Source organism: Chiloscyllium plagiosum, chromosome 17, assembly GCF_004010195.1.
Source record: "Chiloscyllium plagiosum isolate BGI_BamShark_2017 chromosome 17, ASM401019v2, whole genome shotgun sequence".
NCBI lineage: Eukaryota > Metazoa > Chordata > Chondrichthyes > Orectolobiformes > Hemiscylliidae > Chiloscyllium > Chiloscyllium plagiosum.
The window spans coordinates 48,514,458-48,536,351 of record NC_057726.1 but is presented as its reverse complement, the minus strand read 5'-3'; the positions used below and the strand labels follow the sequence as shown (position 1 = coordinate 48,536,351).

General features: G+C 40.5%; 1 protein-coding gene across 1 annotated transcript in view; it reads right to left on the bottom strand.

Annotated features, from left to right (window-relative positions):
• mmp2 (matrix metallopeptidase 2) overlaps window positions 1-5,446 on the bottom strand; it is a 30,725-nt gene extending 25,279 nt beyond the window's left edge. Inside the window, exons 1-3 of the mRNA XM_043707012.1 lie at window positions 5,067-5,446; window positions 3,843-4,069; window positions 1,598-1,746 (exon numbers count right to left, since the gene is read on the bottom strand). Coding sequence (XP_043562947.1) covers window positions 1,598-1,746; window positions 3,843-4,069; window positions 5,067-5,219 — 529 coding nt within the window. The 5' untranslated portion in view covers window positions 5,220-5,446. The remainder of the gene's footprint in view (window positions 1-1,597; window positions 1,747-3,842; window positions 4,070-5,066) is intronic.
• Window positions 5,447-21,894: the final 16,448 nt, after the last annotated feature.

Below are 21,894 nucleotides of genomic sequence, written 5' to 3'. Positions count from 1 at the left end.
GAGTTTGGGCTTTTGTAATAGGAGGGAAGAAGGATGAGAGGAAACTTGAAAGAGGTGTACAAGATGATGAGAGGCATAGAGTGGATAACCAGACATTTTTCACCAGGGTGAAAATGGCTATCATGAGGGGGCATAATTTTAATGTGATTGAAGGAGATTTAGGGGAGATGTCAGAGGCAGGTTCTTTGCACTGAGAGTGGTGGGTGTGTGGAATGCACTGCCAGCAGTGGTAGTAGAGTCAGATGCATTAGGGACATTTAAATTGACTCTTGGATAGGCACATGGAGGATAGCAAAATGAAGGATATGTAGATTAGTTTGATCTTTAAGTGAGATAAGAGGTTGTCACAATATCGAGGACTGAAGGGCCTGTGCTGTACTGTTCTATGTTCTAAGTGAACAAGTTGGCACTAGTGGACCAGTTACCAACAGCAGTGGGAGGAGGTATTTGCTCATGCTGGCTCAATCATGGCTCAATCAACCATGACACAAAGCAACCAAATTGTTGAGAAAAGAAGTCCAAGCAAATTCAATAAACTGAATGAAAAATATTTGGAAAGGTTGGCATAGATTGGATAACAGGCAATCATTTGAATCTGGTGGTCTAAGGAACAAGCAATTGTAAATGAATTAGAATCGGTGGCTAGTTTATTCAGCCAGTACAGGCACAATTGGCTAAGTGGACTCTTCGTGTTATAATTTTTCTGTTGTTCTATAGATGAATATGAATAGACTGAAATTCTTTATGCCCCAGCTCGTCTACCACCATAATTCAACATGGCAATCAAGAGATGTCTAAATAGCTGGCAAAGACTCTGGTGTAACTAACTTTTGGCATTTCCATTTTGGACAAAACCTACATCAACCCCACACGAACAAAATCAGTTTGAAGTAGTGCTTATTCTTCGAGATATAGTACAACTGACGATATCAATGAAAACCCATGGGAAGGTCAGACATACTGGCCTCCACCTCTAGAATCTAAGCCAGCAGGTTTGTCACCCTTTGTATACACCCCACCTCCCTTCCCAAACAGACACACACAGGCAGTCACACAGAATACATCTAAAAACTCCTTATCATGGGGACCATGGAAAATTTGGCTGGACCTGAAAATTAACTCTCTTTCTCTCTCCACAAATGCAGCCTGACCTGCTGCACATTCCCAGCATTTTCTGTTTTTATTTCAGATTTCCAGCAACTCCAGAATTTTACTTTTGAACTTGACTGAGGTTGGATGTGGGCAGCACTTTCTAATGGAAAATGGAAACTAAAACTTCCAGATACATTTGCAGAGGCACCCAGATTAGTGTTTGCATCCATATTGTGTAGATCCTCTCCTGTGATACTGAAAACTGCAGTGCTGGTGGACATTGGCAGTCACAATTCCACTGGTCATGCAAGGATTATACTCTAAAAGGTTTGGCTCCAAAACATCCGCTAAATACAAAGTGTTTGACAAATGCTTGTATCAAGTGTTCTTATATGGAAGCATCTTGTAAAACTCCCATTTAGATACCACTGGCTTAAACCCATATTGAATATAATACAACATGGATTTGTCATCTATGTTACATTTCAAGTAAGACAATTATTACCCCAACGACCAAAGTTGATCATGATGTCCGCTTCTCCATCAAAGATCCTTGAAAATTTCAGTGGCGTCACGGCAGCCCATACCTGAAAGGCCCGAGCGAAAGCATCATCCACTGTCTCAGAGTCCAGATCGTAGGTGTATCCCAAAATCCTGTGAGCAAAAAGCAGCAGAAACTCAGCTGACATGCATAAGCCTCAATGTAAGGGAGTAATAGCAGAAACCTCTCTCATAACTCCTATTGGAGGCATGCTTACAGTGATACAATGATCTATTTTAAGAAAATAAAATCCTTTTTGGCACATTGCTCATTGCAATTTTTTTTTGCCTTAACGGTAGATATTTTTCATGAGTTCATCTTGCTACTTTTGCTCTTGGCCACTGTTGCCAGGAGAGCTCCAGTTGTGGTCCATCATGTTTGTCTGTCTTGCACCATCCTCACAAATTTACTGTTACTTGTCTGTAACTGCTCTGTGGCATCCATCATTGAAATACCACATTGACTTCTCTTTCCGCTGTCTTATCTTTTGCCCTCTAAGATTATCCCTGCAGCTTTTCACCTTGACCAAAAGGCTGCAACAGCAACATTTTGTTTTTTGGATATCACTTTTTAAAGAGTTTTTTCAGCTGTTTTAACTTCAACTTCCTCTTCATTTATCTTATGGTCTTTACATGCAATTTTTAGCTTATATCTCAGCAGTCATATTTCAAACTCTCCATTTTCCTCCATAGGTCTTTATGTGGAGCTTTATCCAGCTTTCTTAGGCATACAGGAAACAGGATAGAATGTAACATTTTGAGAGTTCCTTTCTTGGTACAAACTCAAGTTTTCATGACGTGAACAAAGCCTTCACCTTTATAAAATTACTGTCTACCTATTCGTATTGTCACTTCTGCATCACATCTGTCATTTAGCAAATACAGACAAGTATCTACTTATTCTAGTGTGACACCATCAACTTCGATCTTCACTCTGGTATGTTTGTACTCCATCTAAGTAACATTGTTTCTTTTATCTTTTTGATGCTCATACACAATCCATAGCCTAAATTTCAATTTTACTGTCTTCATGATACTTTGTAGGACCTCTTTCAATTCTGCAATATGTTGTGTAATCAGCACACCACAGTATGTTATATTTTTGCCAGATTTATTATCCATGGAAGGATATTTAATTCTCTATTTAAGAACTAAGAACAGAAGTAGGCAAATCAGTCCCTTGAGCTGTTCTGCCTTTTAGCATGGTCATGGCTGATCTCATCACAGCCTCAACTCCACGCTGCTGCTTGCTCCTTATAACCCCTTTCTAATTTAAATTTATTCAGTGCTTTGGCCTTCAGTGTACTCTGGAGTAGAGAATTCAACAGATTCATAACCCTGTCTGAGAAGTATATTTATTCAATGCGTACAGAGTGAATAATATTGGTGACAGTGCACAGACTCATCGTAATACCTCTTTTCACTCAAAAATGTCTGATTATCTCCCTTCTAGCTGGAATGCTCACATTGGCTCAGTGGTTAGCACTGCTGCCTCATAGCACCAGGGACCCAGATTCAATTCCACCCACGGATGACTATTTGTTTGGAGTTTGCACATTCTCCCAGTGTCTGCTTCGGTTTCCTCTGTTTCCCCCCACAGCTCCTGCTGTTTCCCCCCACAATCCAAAGATGTGTAGGTTAGGTGGATTGGCCATACAAAACTGCCCATATTGTCCAGAGATATACAGGTTGGGTGGATTAACCTTGGGAAAATTAGGGTTACAGGGATGGGGTGAGTCTGAGTGGGAAGGGCTGATTTGGACTCAGTGGGCTGAATGATCTGCTTCCACTCTGTAGGGATTCTATTTACTTGCAATATAGTCTCTGGATAAGTGTTATATTTCTGCAAAATTTCAAATGAACATTCTTTCACAGTCAGAGCCCTGTAAATAATCTGGTTTACTTCAGATATTTACTGAAAATTGTTCTTGTTCTTACTTCAGGAAGAAATCCAGATAATATTTGATCATTTCTTGCTTTAAACATGTTATTATTGTTTTCTGTTATAATTTTCATTACACCTTTAATAAAATAATTAGTACCTAACTTAATAAAAACAATTTTGGAATAACATGGAGTAATACAACAATCAGAAGCCATTTTTGATTCCCTGCAGCATATTAAAATAATTCCAACAGAAATCCTTACCAATCGGTTACTTTGATAAAAAAAACCATTGAACAAAACTCCACACGTTAATACACACCTACCTGTAAGTTATTTGCTTATTCTCCCATTTGGGCATCTGTGGGAAGAAGTTGTAATTGGCTACATCAGGAACTCCACATCGTGGTTTCTTCATCACATTTACTGTCTCACTGTCCAGTTCTCCAGTCTGTGGCAATCCAAAAAATTTCTGCATCTTCTTCAGTGTGTCTGACAGCACCACAAGATCACACCTTTCTTTAGGGCATCCGTAGAATTTATTCAAGTATAACTGGTATAAAACATAAAGAAATACATTTGTATGGGTAAAACATTAAAGAATTTGATTCAGACATTAGTTGAAAATGCTCTGATTCTCTGGTTTGTTGTACTTATAGCAAACTTTGTTGTCATTTGTTAAGAAATGCAGCATATGGATTCAAAAGGTTGACCGTTTTATCCCATATATCATGGAGTCCCCCTACAGTCTGGATTATAATTCTCATTTACAATGCAAATTTCATTTTGCACTAATTTTGTGTTGGAAGGAATTAATAAGTCAAACATGTGTTCTGATTTTCTTGAGTTAATTTCTTGAAACTTGTCTTGTAATTGAAACTAATGTTTTCAAACGTATTCATAACTTGATACTCCAAAAGCCAACTTCATTGGCTAATAATCTGCAGAAAGACATAATGTGTTTCTGTAGTCCTAGAGGCACTTGGACTTCTGCCATCGTTTTCTCAGCACAAACACCATTACATTACCCACAAACTTTCAGGGTCTTCAGCTCATTGATTTACGGCAATAGATTGGCGTCCAAAGTACAATGTTAATTTAACGACAATACATGTTTTGAAACATATGCTTTAGACACTATACACATAAGGAAACATAGCATTTGTTCTATTTGTTTTGTGTCAAATTATACATTTTTAAAAACTTTTGATGCCCCCATGTATTTATTTAAATATAAGATTAATCCTATTACGAAGCTATTAGATAGCTCTTACATAAACAATGTATGAGGTTCCGCTTATCTATAAATTGTTTTGTTTTGTCTACTTGCAAGGACCCTGCCTTGCCAAAACCAACAGATGTTATCAAGCTCCATTGTGATCTCGCCTCTCGAGTTTTAAGAAACTTTTGATTCCCCTGGAGACACTGAGGGGGGAAAAAACAACCGCTTCCTTCGTTTCGGCAGCTGTAGTGTAAGCGACAGAAAATGACCAATTAACATAAAACGCCATTTGCAAGGCGTTATAAAGTTAACGGCTCCCCACACTTACAGCGGCTATTTCCTTGTCTGTCTTCGTGCTGTTATCACCTGGAAACTTGACTATGCCAGTCGGTGCTTCTAAAGTCTGCTGGACCCAGATGATTTGGAGCAAGGTTACTTTTAAGACTAAGCGATAAAAGTTGCTGGTTGTTTTCATAGTCATTTTGTTCCAGTGAGAAGGCACCTATTGACCAAAAGAAATATCGCTCCAGTGGTGTCTGTGATATCCTTCACTGTACAAACATAATACCGCGTTTCTCTGCTTTGCCAGTACAGGTAGGTATCAGTCTCAGGCAACTATGTACCACTCTTACTGGCCCCTATCGACTCAAATCCTTTGTACTTCCAGATGCGCAGTCGCGATCGGTCTGCTGGAGCAGAGGATTGGCGGAAGTTGAAAAAAACCCCACCGAAGGAAATACATTCTCTGGCAACTGGAGCAGAGGCTGCTTGCTACAAGCATATGTTTGGAAAGAGGACTCTAGAAAATGAACGACTTTGTTTTTAAGGCAAGATCACTTGGGTTAAATGCACCATACCCAGAATGTCAGAAAGCAACACTGTTCCCACCATATTTCCGAAAACATTACACGTGAAACAAACTGCAGTGGTTTTGAGTTCATTTTATAGTTCAGACGTTAGAATTCCATCGATTGCAAACGGAGTTTGACCCCAAAACACGTCATTGATATTTTTCCTTTTTTCTTGAGACGAATTTTTTTTACAGTGATTGCATTTCATTGCATTTTTGGGCATTCAGTCATCAATGCATCTTTCAAACGAAAATGAAGACCGGCAGAAATAAAGCAGCACGTTATGACTGCACAGTTCACAGAAAATGATTAGTAACTAATTCAAGGCACGGATAATACTAGCCCTTTAATTGTGTTTACACTCACACCATGAAGGGTATGTTAAAATCCTATGAAAAATATTCCCACATTTTTAACACCCTTTTTGAGAAAATCTCGAGAGCAGTGATAAAGAAAAACTGGCCTATTTTTAATTTGAAGGGCGTGTTGTAAACTTATTGCATGACTGGAACAATTGCAAGCCCGGAGGCGCCAGATAGTCTTTGAGTGTTTTTGTGTGCCAGACGAAACATCCTTTCCCGTGTTTCAGCAGCCAGATGTTGCTGCAGTGAATCGCTCGCTAACCATACCGCTCAGCCTGTGGGGGCCGCTATCTGCAACAGAGCAGGATGCAATTCTCACGCGACGTTTTCAATTGGGGTTCTTTGAAAGTATGCTACTTTTACTGTGTATTCGAGGAACGTTCATTCGAGGCCGTTTTGGTGTTAGGTTGTGCTACAACCTTCGAGTGTTTTACCCAGAAGTGACCGTAAACAAGTCATCCAGTCACAGAATTTTGCCCGAATCGTCGATTTTCCTGCTCCTCGGATGCTGCCTGACCTCCTGTGCTTTTCCAGCACCACTCTAATCATAGAGTCACTTCAGTGCGGGAGTAGGTCATTCGGCTCATCGCGCCCACACAGAGCGTCCCACCCAGATCCACGCCACCCTGTAACCCTCCATTTCCCGTGGCTCACCCACCTAGCTTACACAACCCTCAACGCAGTGGGCAATCCATGTAAACTGCACATCTTTGGACTGTGGGAGGAAATCCACACAGGCACAGGGAGAATGTATAAAGTCCACCCCAACAGTCACCCAAAGGTGGAGTTGAATCCAGGTCCCTAGTGCAGTAAGGCAGCAGTGCTAACCAATGAGCCACTGTGCCACCCTTGTATAGTTTGAAACCGTTGCACTTCATTGACAGCACAGTAACTGAGGCAGATATAAAGTGCTTAGACTTGACATTAACATTGACGGATGCCCAACTTATTTAGGTGATTCTTTGCATATTGACAGAAATCTTTTAAAAAAGTCCCACATAGAACCCAACTGCATGCTTAATCCTTGCCTGTTCAAGTATAGACAAACATACAATCATAGAATGATACAACACGGAAGGAGAGCATTCATCCATATTGCATTTGTGGGACCTTTTAAGACTTACATAGCAGAGATCAGAGGCACAGATATGTAAACAATTGACTGAGGTGAGTAAAAACAATAACAAGGTAATTATATTAGGAGATTTCAATTTCCCAAGCATTAATTGGAATAGTCATTACATAAACAATTTAGAGGGGGCAGAATTCTTGAAATATATTCAGGACAGACTCTAATATCAGGGAGGTCCAACAGGGACGGTGTAGTGCTGAACCTCATTCTATGGAATGAAGATGTTTAAGGTAACAATGGGGGAGCATTTTAGTGATAGTGACCACAACGTTGTGTACGTTTCTGATGGAAAAGGAAAACATTGGTTTGCAATCAAAGAGTTTTGAGTTGGGGAAGACAGATCTTTATTAAAATAAGGCAGATGTAGACTGGAAACAGCTACTTCTGGCTAAATCTACAGAATGGGAGGTGGGGGAGGGGGAAGTTCAAAGAGGGATTGGGGTGAGTACAGGCCCAACATGTTCCCTTTAGTATGAGATGTTGGAGTAATAAGCCCAACGAATGCTTGGAGATTTAGGACTGGATAAGAAGGCAAAGAGGAACTTTTAACAGATACAAATGGAGGCCCTTGTGAAGTATAGAAAGTGCAGTGGGGAAATTAGGCAATTAGGAGAGCAAAGAGGGGGCATGAAAAAGCACTGGTCAGCAAGATTAGGGAGAATCTGAGATACTGTATAAGCATATCAAGCAGATTAGGATAACCAGGAAAAGAGTACAACCCATTAGGGACGAAAGGGTCAATTTGTAAGTGGGACTGGCAGACACTGGTAGCGGGTTAAATAAGAACTTCACATCCATCTTCATTCGGGAGAAGGAGGATGTAGATACAGAATTCAGGAAGGGGTACTGTGAGGTTCTGAGGGCCACAACAGCAGCAGAATTGTACTCCAGCACAATCTGCAACCTCATGCCCTGATATATGCCCCACTCAACCATTACCATCAAACCAGGGGATCGGCCCTGGTCAAAGGAGCATGCAGGAGGAAATGCTAATAGCAGCATTAGGCATACCAGAAGATGAAGTGTCAAGCCACTAAATAAGACTACTTGCTTACCAAACAGCATAAGCAGCAAGTGATACACAGAGCTAAGGGATCCTACAACCAACAGATCAGATCTAAGCTCTGCATCCTGCCACATCCCATCATGAATGGTGGTGAACTATTAAATGACTCACTGGAGGAGGAGACTTCACAGATATGCCCATTCTCAATGATGAAAGAGCTCAGCACATCAGTGCAAATTATAAGGCTGAAGCTTTTGCAGTAATCTTCAGCCAGACACGCCATTTGGATGATATATCTTTGCCTCCTCCAGTGCTCCCCATGTCACAGATACCAGTCTTCAGCTAATTTGATTCACTCCACATGATATCAAGAAATTGTTGGAGACTCTGGATACTACAAAGGCTATGGGCCCTGACAACATACCTGCAATAGCAATGAAGGCTTGTGCTCCAGAACTTGCCGCTCTCCTAGCCAAGCTGTTCCAGTACAGCTACAACACTAGTATCTACTTGATAATGTGAAATATTGCCCAGGTATGTCATGTACAAAAATAGTAGGAAAAATCAAACCCGGCCAATTACTGACCCATCAGTCTACTGTCGATCATCAGTAAAGTGATGGAAGGGGTCATTGACAGTGCTATCAAGCAGCACCTGCCCAGCAATAACCTGCTCAGTGATGCCCAGTTTTGGGCTGTGCTGGGGCCACTCAGCTCCTGACCTCATTACAGTGTTGGTTCAAACATAAACAAAAGAGCTGAATTCCAGAGGTGAGGTGTGAGTGACAGTACTTGACATCAAGACCGCATTCGATCGAATGTGGCATCAAGGAGCCCTAGCAAATCTGGAATCAATGGGGATCAGTGGACAAACTCTCCACTGGTTGGAGTCATACCTGACAGAGGAAAATGGTCATAGATGTTGGAGGTCAGTCATCCCAGCTCCAGGACATCTGTGCAGGACTTCCTCAAAGTAGTGACCTCGGCCCAACTATCTTCAGCTGCTTCATCAATGATCTTCCCTCCAACATAAGGTTAGAAGCGGGGATGCTCACCAATGATAGCAAAATATTCAGCACCATTTGCAACTCCTCAGATACTGAAGCAGTCCATGTTCAATTGCAACAAGATCTGGATAATATCCTGGCTTGGGCTGACAAGTGACAAGTGCCGTTCATGCCATACAAATGCCGGGCTATGACCATCAAGATGATCACAACCAGGATGGCGGTGGCAGAATAGGCATCATTTTGGTTCCTGTGCCCTGGCTCATCCTCTTCATCTGCTTTATCTTTACTCTTTTTCCCCTTCTTCTTTTCTCAGCTTTGTTTTTAGTTTTCACTTAAATTTACCTGGTAAAGAGAGCTCTTCGGTAGGAAGGCGGCTTCAGAGGCAATGTAGCTACAGAGTCAGCTGGCCTGTGAAGCCTGGAGCGGGATTCTAGTGACGGCATGGCATGGGCTGGTGAAGCCCAGAGCGGGATACTGCTGGTGGCATGGCGTGAGATGGTGAAGCTCAGAGCGGGGCTCTGGCTGTGGCATGGCACGGGCTGGTAATGACCAGAGCAGGATTTGAGCGGCAGCATGGCATAGGTTGGTGAAGCCAGGAGTGGGATTTTGGCAGTGACATGGCGTAGGCTGGTGAAGCCCAGAGTGGGATTCTAGAGGCGGCATGGCAAGAGCTGGAGAAGCCTGGGGTGGGATACTGGCTGAGCAATGGCATAAGCTGGACTCTAGCGGGACTCTGGTGGTGACATGGCATGAGCTGGTGAAACCTGGAGTGGGATATTGGCGATTGCATGGTGTGGGCTGGTAAAGCTCAGAGCAGGATTCTAGCGGCAGCATGGCATGGACTAGTGAAACCCGGAGTGGGATACTGGCAGTGACATGGCATGGGCTGGTGAAGCCGGAGTGGGATACTGGCATGACATGGCATGGGCGAGTGAAACCCGGAGTGGGATACTGGCAGTGACATGGCGTGGGCTGGAGAAGCTGGAGTGGGATTCTAGCGGCAGAAAAGGAAAAACTGGATTCTGTTTAAGTTGTCTTTCTTTATTTTTGGTTTGATTTTAGTCAAAAGAACTGTGCCAATGCATGGCCTCGGGATTAACTTTGCACTGTATATTAAATACATGTAACAATAAATGATTCAGTTCAATCACCAATTAGAGACAATATAACCACTGTACCTTGACATTCAGTGGTGTTACCATCACTAAATCCCCCATTATCAACATCCTGTGGATTACCATTGACCAGAAACTCAACTGGACTCACTGGAAAAACACAGTGACTACACGAGCAGGTCAGATGCAAGGAATACTACGGAGAGTAACTCACCTCCTGACTCCCCAGAGCTTCCACAGTCCAAAGATGTGCAAGTTAGATGGACTGGTCATGCTAAATTGCCCATAGTGTTTAGGGATATGTAGGCTAGATGTTTTAGCCAATAGAAATGCAGGGTTACAGGGATGTGGTAAGGGGATGGGTCTGGGTGGGATGCTCTTCAGAGGATTGGTGTGGACTTGTTGGGCTGAATGGCCTGTTTCCACACTGTAGGGTTTCTATTAAAAAGAGATAGCTCACCACCACCTTCACAAAAGCAACTATGGATGGGCAATAAATGCTGGCCATCCAGCGACACCCACATCCCTCAGTTAATTTTTTTTTAAAACGGTGAGGTTCTTGAGCAGATTGAAGAGTAAGGAGGAATTGGAGGTGTAGGCAGGATTAAAAGTGGAAAAATGGCCTGCTTCCACACTGTAGAGATTCTATGCTTCTTAACTGAAGTGGAAGCCTCCAAATTCTCCGTCTTTAATAGTTTCTTTTGGAGGTTCCAAATACATGGTGAATTGTCTATTTGAATTGTCAATTTCCTGAACAATCCTCACAGACTCTGTTGCATGTTGGATTCCTCTAGGCACAGACAGGAGCTTGCATGGATTTACAACTCCTGCCTGTGCTGCTCCTATGACTATCTGACCATCAGAACAAACGGGCCATTATGAGTTTTAAGGACATTGCTGTGTTTAAGCAAATAATGGCTCAGATTTTGTTGTCAAAATAGTGGTGAAATTAATACACACATGGCACGATTAATGTATAAAGTGGGGAATACCTTTTGACGAGGAGGACAGATGCTGTGAATCGAGAATCATATCAGTTGTTATGGTCACTCCAGAGAGAGGAACTACAACTTGATCTGTATTTCTTTGCAAGTTTCATGAAACTGCTCTGTTTGCACTTTGATTATCAGCTGAACTCTAGGAATTTAGGAACTAACAGCAAAAACATTTTTTTAACAAATGAGATTTAGCCAAGAAAGAGAACAAACTCCTCTGAGGAGTCAGTCCTGTCAGTAAAGAATTGTTGTTAGAGATGACTGAAATTGAAAATTTATTTTCTTTCTTATGGTTCCTTTTTGTCTTTTTTTTTCTCTCTTAATCAGTCTCTTTTTCCTTCGCTGTATTACAATTGAACCACAGGTGATGCTCCTACAACTTATTTGTTGCTTACTTTGTGATATGATCATAGTGAAAATGGCCTATCAATACTCAACATTCATCATTTGATTTCAATACCTGAAACTTGAATGGACGAAACTGGTTTTAAAAAGGATTCAAAATGGCTGCTGTGATTCCTTAACGAGTCTAGGTAACTCAATGGAATATATATTAAATGGATTGTGTGAGAATTGCCATTTTTAACCAGAGGTATTGAAACTTAACGAAGTGTCAAGAATTTTGCATGCCTTGCTTTACTCACATTTGGAATGATAATATCACAGTTGGAGATGAAAAGCTACCTGCAGAATTTGAAAACAAAATGAGCAGACATAAGAATATACAAGTGGACCTTTATCAGCAGCTGGTAAAGGAAAGATTAGGAAAATGGATTTGTGAACAAGAACTGGAAGACACTGTCTCTCAATCTCAAATTCAGATGAACTAGTTGATGAACAGCAACTTGGAAGAACAGCAGCAGTTAACTGAGAATTTTGGGATATCTGCAGCATTGTCATTATAGAGGGAACAAGATAGCAGCTAAACAGTTGGATTCAGCTGTCAGTCATTCAACACGACAACTCTTGAAAAAACTGTAAATTGCATCAGCTTTTACCTTGCTATCCACACCAGATATCTCTCCCAACAGTTTCTTTGAAACGTGTGTTTTGTGCAGGTGTTTATTGTCACTTATGTTTGGTAACAAATCACCACTCTCATTCAGTCAAGAAAACCCTGAAACTGGCTCTTGTTTATTTTTGATTGGGGTGACTAAGTTTAATTAATATGTGATGGTTCAGTGTTAAAAAGGTGTGGATCCCAGACTCTGAAAAACTATATGAAATCTGGTAGTGAAGAATCTTGAAGTTTGCTGACTGTAGCAATTGACAAGATGCTGTGGATTCAAGTGATAAGCAACATGACAGGCTTTGCACAGTGGGCTAATTAGTAGCAGCTCACATGGGCAGTCAGCAGTGAAGACATCAGGGACACAGGAGAGATAATATACAATGCTTCAAGGTTTACAGAGTATTCAAAGGAAAAGAAGTAAACAACCACCCTATAAAGATGTCTGTGTCAATATGCGCAATTTTCTTGGAGATCCTCTCCACTTTGAGCTGGCAGTTAGTTGATGGTAAAAACAATGACTGCAGATGCTGTGTTGATTGAAACCCTACAAAAGAAGGGAACAAAGTGAGCACAGGCAGTAACCACTCCTGAGAACAATCATTGTAAAAGTGACCAGCCCTTGTCTCCAGGACCCAGTGATTAGAAACTCCTTTGGCTGGATTCACCATTCCTGGGTGATACTGAAGCTAGGCTGTGAGCCCTGTGCTTTACTTTGTTTGATTTGTATTAGTAGCCAAAGTTCTGTTTTGTTAATCAATTGTAGCCAGAATAATGAATAGGTGAGTAAACCAACAGACCTGACTGAACAGTCTCGATGTGTATGGAAGTATAGCAAAGGAAAAGAAAATATGTTTTAACACATATGCACATAGAGTAACAAATAACTTTTCTCACTTTATCGTAACATTCAGTATAAAGTGTTGAATGATCGGGATTAATGTTACTTGTTCTGATGATGTAAAAGTGTATTAATGACTCAGAAAGTAATTTAGAACTTTTATGGACCAATACTGACCATTTAGTCATCCTGGCACTCTAGGTGCAAGCACCTTGTATATGATTCTCAGTTAAATATATATCTGAAGTATCTGTCCACCTGATTCAAGCAGTTGCCATGTGCAGCAGGCATATGGTTGTATGATGTACGTAGGTCTCAAATAGTAATTTAGAGTTACAAATAGATAGTATATGTGCTGTGCACTCTTCACTATTAGGTACCAGGCATACCCTTAAAGAGCCTGCAGAAGGCTGATCCCAGGATTTGTTTATGTTTATAACTTGACCACATTGTAGACTAATCTACCACCACTTGGTAGACTAATAAGTAAAGTTAGATCAAATGGAATTCAAGGTGAGCTTGCCAATTGGATACAAAATGGGCTTAGTGGCAGGAGACAGAGTGGTGGTGGAGGGTTGTTTTTCGGACTGGAGGCCTGTGACCAACGATGTTCTACAAATTGGTGTTGGGTCCACTTTTGTTTCCCATTTGTATAAGTTATTTAGATGAAAATGGTTAGTAAGTTTATGGATGACACCTAAATTGAAGACATAGTATACAGTAAAGAAGGATGTCTGAGATTACAAAAAGATCTTGACCAATTGGATCTACGGGCTGAGGAGTGGCAGATGCAGTTTAATTTGCATAACTATGAGGTATTGCATTTTGGTAAAACAAACAAAGGCAGGACTTATACAATTAAAACCAGGGCCTTGGGAAATACTGTTAAACAAAGAGATTGAGGAGTTTAAGTACATAATTCTTTGAAATTTGCATCACCTGTAGACATGTGGTTAAGAAGGCATTTAGCATGCTTGCCTTCATTGCTCACATCTTTGAGTATAGGAATTGAGCTATCATGTACAGTTTGTTGATGATGCCTGCTCTAGAATACTGTGCCCAGTTCCGGTCATTCTGTTAAAGGAAGGATATTATTAAGCTAGTGAAGGCTCAGAAAAGCTTTACCAAGATGTTCCAGATATGGAGCGTTTGAGTTATAAGGAGAGTCCGGAGAGGTTGGGACCTTTTTAACTGGAGTACAGGAGGTTGAGGCTTGATCTTATAGAGGATTATAAAATCAAGAGGGGTATAGATAGGATGAATAGCAGCCGTCTTTTCCCTGGAGTTGGTGATTTCAAAACTAGGCAGCATATTTAAGGTGAGAAGAGACATATTTAAAAGACATGAGGGGCATCATTTTTATATAGAAAGTAGTTCTTATGTGAATGAATTTACAGAGGAAGTGGTGGATGCAGATACAGTTACATTTACCACTTAGAGTTACATTTAAAAGACATTTGGATAAGTATATGAATGAGAAATGTTTGGAGTGATATGCACCAAAAGCAGGCAGGTGGGACGAGTTTAGTTTGGAATTATGGTCGGCATGGACTGGTTGGGTTGAACGGTCCATTTCCATGCTCTATGACTCCTACTGTTTCCCTCACTGTAAAGTACACACAACAACAAAATCATTCATTCAACATTCTAAATACTCCAATGTGTTATTTTCAAGTAAAACTTTAAAATCTAAGTGATAGTAACATTTTGTTGGATGCCCTTTTGGTCCCTAAGCTCCACTAATATCTTGCTGCCTGTCCTCTAATTTTGAAATACTGTTCAGAAAGTTAATGACATGACACTTCATGATTTTCTTAAGAAAAACAATTTAATCAACTCATTACCAGATGTCACACAAGGTAAAAATTGACAGTTAAATTTTGTTGCAAAAACATATGCAATTATAAATTTGCCAACTATGGCATTTGTTCTTATAATATATGGACAAAGTGACACAATCACCAGTGTTGAATAGCCAACAGTAAAAGTGACATCCAACTGCTCCATGAAGTAGTAAAGCATATGATTAGACTTGCTATTTTTGACTTGCTAGTCTCAGGGTGGCTATTCAGAGAATACAGAGACAGGAAGTCACACTCTCGTTTTTACCAACGAAAGAATTTTCAAAGCTATAACTTCATGTAACTTCTCACATTGTGTACAGAGTAGAATTGACAAAGACCACTCATTTACCCCCTGTCATTTAGATTCTCTACAGTGTGGAAAGAGGCCCTTTGACCCAACAGGTCCAAACCGACCCTCTGAAGAGTAACTCACCCAGACTCATTTCCTTCTGACTAATGCACCTAACACTATGGGCAATTTAGCATGGCCAATTCTTAGCATGGCCAATTCACCTGACCTGCACATCTTTGGACTGTGGGAGGAAATCGGAGCACCTGGATGAAACCCACGCAGCCACAGGGAGAATGTGCAAACTCCACACAGACAGTCGCCCAAGGCTGGAATCAAACATGGGACCCTGCTGCTGTGAGGCAGCAGTGCTAACCACTGAGCCACCATGCCACCACAATAGTGAGATAAAACTTTAAGAAAGAAGCATCAACTATTAATTTTTCACATTTTCGCATTTGTGGAATCCTCTGTTCTTCCAATACAAACTCACTTTAACTTTTGAATAAAAAGAATGCTGATGGTAGAAACTACCAGGAGGAAGACATTAGAATGTGAGAGGAAGCTATCTCGGAATGTGTATATATACACAGAGAGCTTCTACAGGTATTATAAGGAAGAAGAAGGAGGAAGTTGAGTCTTGGTCCTCTAGAGAGTGAGAACAGAGTGTAAATAGAATAGAATGAGAAAATAGCTGGTAAAATAAACATGTATCTTTCTCCTGTCCTAATTACAGAGGATACAAAAGCATTCCAATAATGATTATAGTTCAGGACATGGTAAGGAAAGAGAAATTTGATGCAATTACAATAATCAGGGATGTAATACAAAGCAAACTGATAGGGCTGCAGTCTGACAAGTCTTTGGGTCCAGATGGAATTCAGCCTAGAGTTGTGAAAGAGGTTGCTAATGAAGTTATTGATGCATCAGTGTTAAGTTTCCAAAATGCTCTAGATTCAGGAGAGGTTATACCTGCAGTTGTTCTGGGTATGTTTGCTGAGCTGGGAATTTGGTTTGCAGACATTTCGTCCCCTTTCTAGGTGACATCCTCAGTACTGTGGAGCCTCCTCTGAAGTGCTGATGTACAGTGATGGTTGGAATTTATTTGGTTTCATTCCCACTGCTTCTGATTGCTGGTTCCAGTTGTTTATTGCAGCGGTCAGTATATTGCTCAACATGTTTATTGATGGAGTCCTTGGATGAACGCCAAGCTTCTAGGAATTCTCTGGCTATCCTCTGTTTGGTTTGTCCTGTTATTGTTATGTGTCCAAGTTGAGTTTGTGGCCCTTGTCGCCCGTGTATATAGATACTAGGGACAGCTGGTCATGGTGTTTAGTGGCTAGTTAATGTTTATGAATGTGGATTGCTAATTGTATGTCTGTTTGTCCTGTATAGTGTTTCGTGCTGTCTCTATATGAAATCTTGTACACAACGTTTGTCTTGCACATGGTGGGTAGTGGGTCCAAAAGAGAAAATGCTGGAAAATCTCAGCAGATCTGGCAGCATCTGTAAGGAGAGAAAAGAGCTGACGTTTTGAGTCTAACTGACTCTCAGTGGGTCATTTGTTCTGGTGAATTGTTGTCTGAGCGTGGTTGTCGGTTTATGTGCTCTCATAAATCCGAGTGGTTGGAGCAGTCTAGCTGTTAGTTCCGAGACTTTTTTTATGCAAGATAGAGTGGTTAGTCTGTTGGATCATGGCATGTTCTCGTCGCATTGTTCATCTGCCAGGCATCTGCGGAAGAAGTTGTGTGGATATTCATTCCGAGCAAAGACTTTGTAGAGGTGTTCCTCTTCTCTTCGCAAGTCGGGTATGCTGTGTGTGTGGTAGCCTTTTTGAACAGGTTTCTAATGCAGCTTCTCTTGTGTGTGTTTGAGGGGATTGCTGTTGGAATTCAGGATCTGGTCCGTGTGTGGCTTTTGTTGTGTATTCCCCGTTCTGTGTTCTTTCTACCATCACGTCTAGGAATGGGAATTGGTTGTTAATTTTCTCCTCTCTTGCAAATTTGATCCCTGTGAGCATGGTGTTGATAATCTGGTGTGTGCTCTCAATCTCTGTTCTGTTAATTATTACAAAAGTGTCATCCACATATCTGATCCAATGATTGTTCTACTCTATGTATCACTGCTTCTGCTATGAGCCCATAGGTGTCCCATTGATTTGTTCATATGTCTGGCTGCTGAATATGAAGTGCGTCAACAAGCACAGATCCAATAGTTTCAGTATGCAGTCCTTGTTGGTTAGTTCCTCATTGAGTCATCTGCTCTGTTTGTCCAGGTGGTTGTGTATTGTCTCTTTGACCGAGGTTATAGCTGACTGGAAGGTAGCAAACATAATCTCTGTACTCATGAAGAGAAGGGGGCAGAAAATTGGCAACTATAGGCCAGTTATCTAGTTATTTGTCATGGGGAAGGTATTCAAATTGATCATTAAAGAGATTATAGCTGTGTGTAAGAAAAACCTGAGGTAATCATGAAGTGTCAGAATGGGTTTCATCGAAAGGAAATCAAATTTAACCAATTTATCGGAGTTCTTTGAAGGAGTAATATGTGCTGTGGATAAAGAGAGAACCTGTAGATGTACTGTACTTGGATTACCAGAAGGCATTTCATAAGGCAACACAACAATGTTTTAGTAAAAAATAAAAATGTTTGGTATGAGGGTAACAAACTAACATGGAAGTTTGGCTGGTTGTCAGAAAACAGTATGGGTGTGTGTCTGATTGGCAGGATGTGATGAGTGTGGTCCCACAGGTGTCTGTGCTGAGGCTTCAACCTTTTACAATTTATATCAATGACTTAGATGAGGAGAGTGATGACATCAAGGCAGGTATGTTGTCAAGAAGATGTTACAGATGGATATAGATAAGTTGAGTGAGTGGGCAAAAATCTGGCAGATAGAACATCATGTCGTAAAATGCAACTTTTTCACATTGGCAGGAAGAATGAAAAATTGAAGTATTACTTAAATGGAGAATGACTGCAGAATTCTGAGGTACAGAGAGATCAAGGTATTCAGGTGCTCGAGTCACAGTAAATTAGCATGCAGGCTATGTTGCCTCTAATTTTCCGCAGATGCTGGAGATCAAAGTCAAAAAATATGGTGCTAGAAAAGCAAAGCGGGGAGAGGCAGCATCTGTGGATCAGGAGAGTTGACGTTTCGAGCATAAGCTCTTCATTCCTGACGAAGGGCCTATGCTCAAAACGTTGACTCTCCTGCTCCTTGGATGCTGCCTGATCCGCTGTGCTTTTACAAAACCACACATTTTGACTCTAATTTCCCAAGCCACTGTACAGGCATCCAAGTCTGATTGGTGTGCACGGACCGTAAGACTGCATGCAGGTACAACACAGAGTCAAGAAGCTAATATGATCCTTTACTATGAGTTATTATGATTAGATTAGATTACATTACATTACAGTGTGGAAACAGGCCCTTCGGCCCAACAAGTCCACACCGATCCGCCGAAGCGAAACCCACACATACCCCTACATTTACCCCTTACCTAACACTACGGGCAATTTAGCATGGCCAATTCACCTGGCCCTGCACATCTTTGTGACTGTGGGAGGAAACCGGAGCACCCGGAGGAAACCCACGCAGACACGGGGAGAACGTGCAAACTCCACACAGTCAGTCGCCTGAGGCGGGAATTGAACCCAGGTCTCTGGCGCTGTGAGGCGGCAGTGCTAACCACTGTCCCACTGTGCTTCAGTTATACAGGACATTGGTGAGACTGCATCACAAATATTGTGAATAGAAGCAAAATATTGCAGATGCTGAAAATCTGAAACAAACACAGTCGAAGAAATTCAGCAGGTTTGGCAGCATCTGGACAGAGAAGCAGAGTTAATGGTTTGAGTCCGGTAAGAAGTTCTGAAGAAGAGTCTTACTGGACACGAAATATTAGCTCTTTTCCAATCTCCATAGATGCTGCCAGACCTACTGAGTTTCTTGAACATATTCTGTGCTTGGCTGAATTACTGTATCCAGTTTTGGTCTTCTTATTTAAGGGCAAATGTAAATCTTTTGGAAATGGTTCAGAGGATGTTTGCAAGAATGATACCTGGAATGAGTATCTGATAAGTTGGACAGTTGGGCTTATTTTCCCTGGAGTTTAGAACAGTGAGAAATGACATGATTGAAGTGTATAAGAACTCAATGATCTTAACAGGGTGGACATGGAAGGTATGTTCCTCTTATAGTGAATCCAGATCTGGGGGGCACTGCTTTAAAGTTAAGAATCATTCTTTTAGGACAGAGAGTGTTATTTCTCTGAGGGTAGTGCAACTTTTGAACTCAGCCTCAGAAGGCAGTAGAGGCCTGTTAAATAGAGGATTGTTAAATAATCTTAAGGCCAAGGTGAATAGATTCTTGTTAGGCAAGGAAATCAAGAGTTATTGGTGCGTAGATGGGCATGTGGAAATTGGAATACACACAGATCAATCACAACCTTATTCAATGGCAGAGCAGACTCATGGGGCCACATGCTCTCCTTCTGTTCTCATTTTGCATACTTATATGTTCATGCAATGGAGCCCTTGAAAATACTGTTGAGGTAAACTGTGTTGTGAGGGTCTCGATTGAATCATCATCACACAGATGTAAATGAATGGAGATATTTTTATGTTACTTCTGAAGCTTATTAGATGGAGATGTGAACAGTAAGCCTACGTGTGTAGCAGTTAATTTTGAAGGCTTGCTTTGCTGACTTGCATGGTCTACTTAAGATGTAACAGGATAAGAATGCAAAGTAGCAGTTTTCAAAGAACAACCTGCATTCACACAATGCTTTTCATGTGAATAAAATCCCAAAGTGTTTCACAGAGATACAATCAGTAAAAAAGATACGTGGAATAGAAGTTTTTAGGATGAGTAGCTAAAAGAAACAGTGGCTGTCAGGAGGCAAAGAGAAGGATGTGCAAAAGTTCAGTTCACTGGTAAACGATCCTCAAGTCTTGGAACACTACAGAATGAAATTTGAGTGTCTGAGAGTAGTTGGGCTATTTTACACCAGGAATTACAGATTTAATTTACATTTTACCAACTTCTACTGTTCTGATTTGCTGCAATTTTGTACAATGATAAAAATGATGATTTTGAAATTGTCTATAGTCTTCTATGAAAAATAAGTCAGGCTAATGATGCACTGTATTATTTATATGCACACAATATTGTACGTTTTAGTTGAGGGCAGATGTATGATGAAACTCAAATGTCCAAACTGTTCGTACAAGTTGTACTGCTCTACTCTTTGCAAAAGTTGATCTTTTTGCTGCATCATCATTGAAATTGAATTGTGTAAAGTTGCTATATTTGCATGGTAGGCACAAGTTGGAACTACCACAGAAAGTTAACTCTTGTCCATTTCAGTATTAATCCTTTGCTAACAATGTGCTAAAAGTTGATTACTACCAGTCTGCCACTAAAAATTAACTATTAAAAGCATTCATTCAGACTTTTCTCAGTTCTGGAGATTTAAAAAATTATAATATAAAATTTTAAAAATTACTGTCACTTTTACTTTTTGCTTAATTTTATTTATCAATCCAATGCTTCTTTTCTTCCATATATTTCTCTTTACTACCTGATTCAAAATTGCTCTCACTCATTTCCTTCTCAGACTGGGAATGATCATTTGATATAATTATTGAAGGAGGTATGTTTACCCTTTTCACTGAGTTCCCAGATGCCCTCTTTCTATTTCTTGGGGCAGATGCCATTGGATGGCCTGGCACAGAACATTATGACCCAGTATTTATGGAAGTTGCAAATATTACACAATAATATGTGATGCCAAATGACAGTCTTTTAATTGGTAAGTGGACACTTTGAGATTGTGTGGAAACTTACTATCCATGTTCAAACTTTTAATTGATTCTGTTGAGAAATAATACACTGGTGATTAACCAGCTTTAAAGAAAACTACACTGGAAGAAAAAAACATGATGGTATCAGTTAGTATTGAGCCTTCTCATTTATACTTAAGACATGCTTCAAGGCTGCAATTATCAGAGAAAATAGATCTTAGTTTGTTATCAAAATGTTCTAAATTCATTTATAATTAATCAATTAAAGACAATGATTAACAATAAGCATAGCCATATTCCAAGGTATAAATGGTTATGCAACACAGCCTTCAAGCTGAATTATATTTGAAGACTTCAGTTTTGATTAGATATTTTGTTATTTCATTAAATATCCACCAACACTTCAAGTATGTCAGCTTCAAAACTTAAATTATCTTGACACTGATTTTCTTCTTTATGACAGATTGCTCGTCTGACCAAACTCAAAGGCTGAGCACATCGTGAAGAACAAGGAACCCCCTTCACTAGACTTAGATCTTTAACTGATTGATGTGATGCTATATCCAAGTATATAATACTGTGGGAACAAGGACTCAGAAGAGTGACTTTAGGGTGAACCATTAAGGAAATCCACTCAATTTTCCTCCATTTAAATTGATAGATATAAAATCAGCAGGGTAACTTATACATTGGTGCTTCACCCGAGACCAGTTTCTTCCTGTTCCTCTGCCCAAATGATCCAATATTCTAGGACATAGTAACAGGAAAATACATCTCCCTGTGTTAAGTGGTCAGCATGCTGGTTGAGAATGAATTCTAAGTATTACAGTAAGTATATCTATGAAACTGATTGCTAGAGCTTAGCTGCGGGAAAATAAAATATCAACTGAATTAA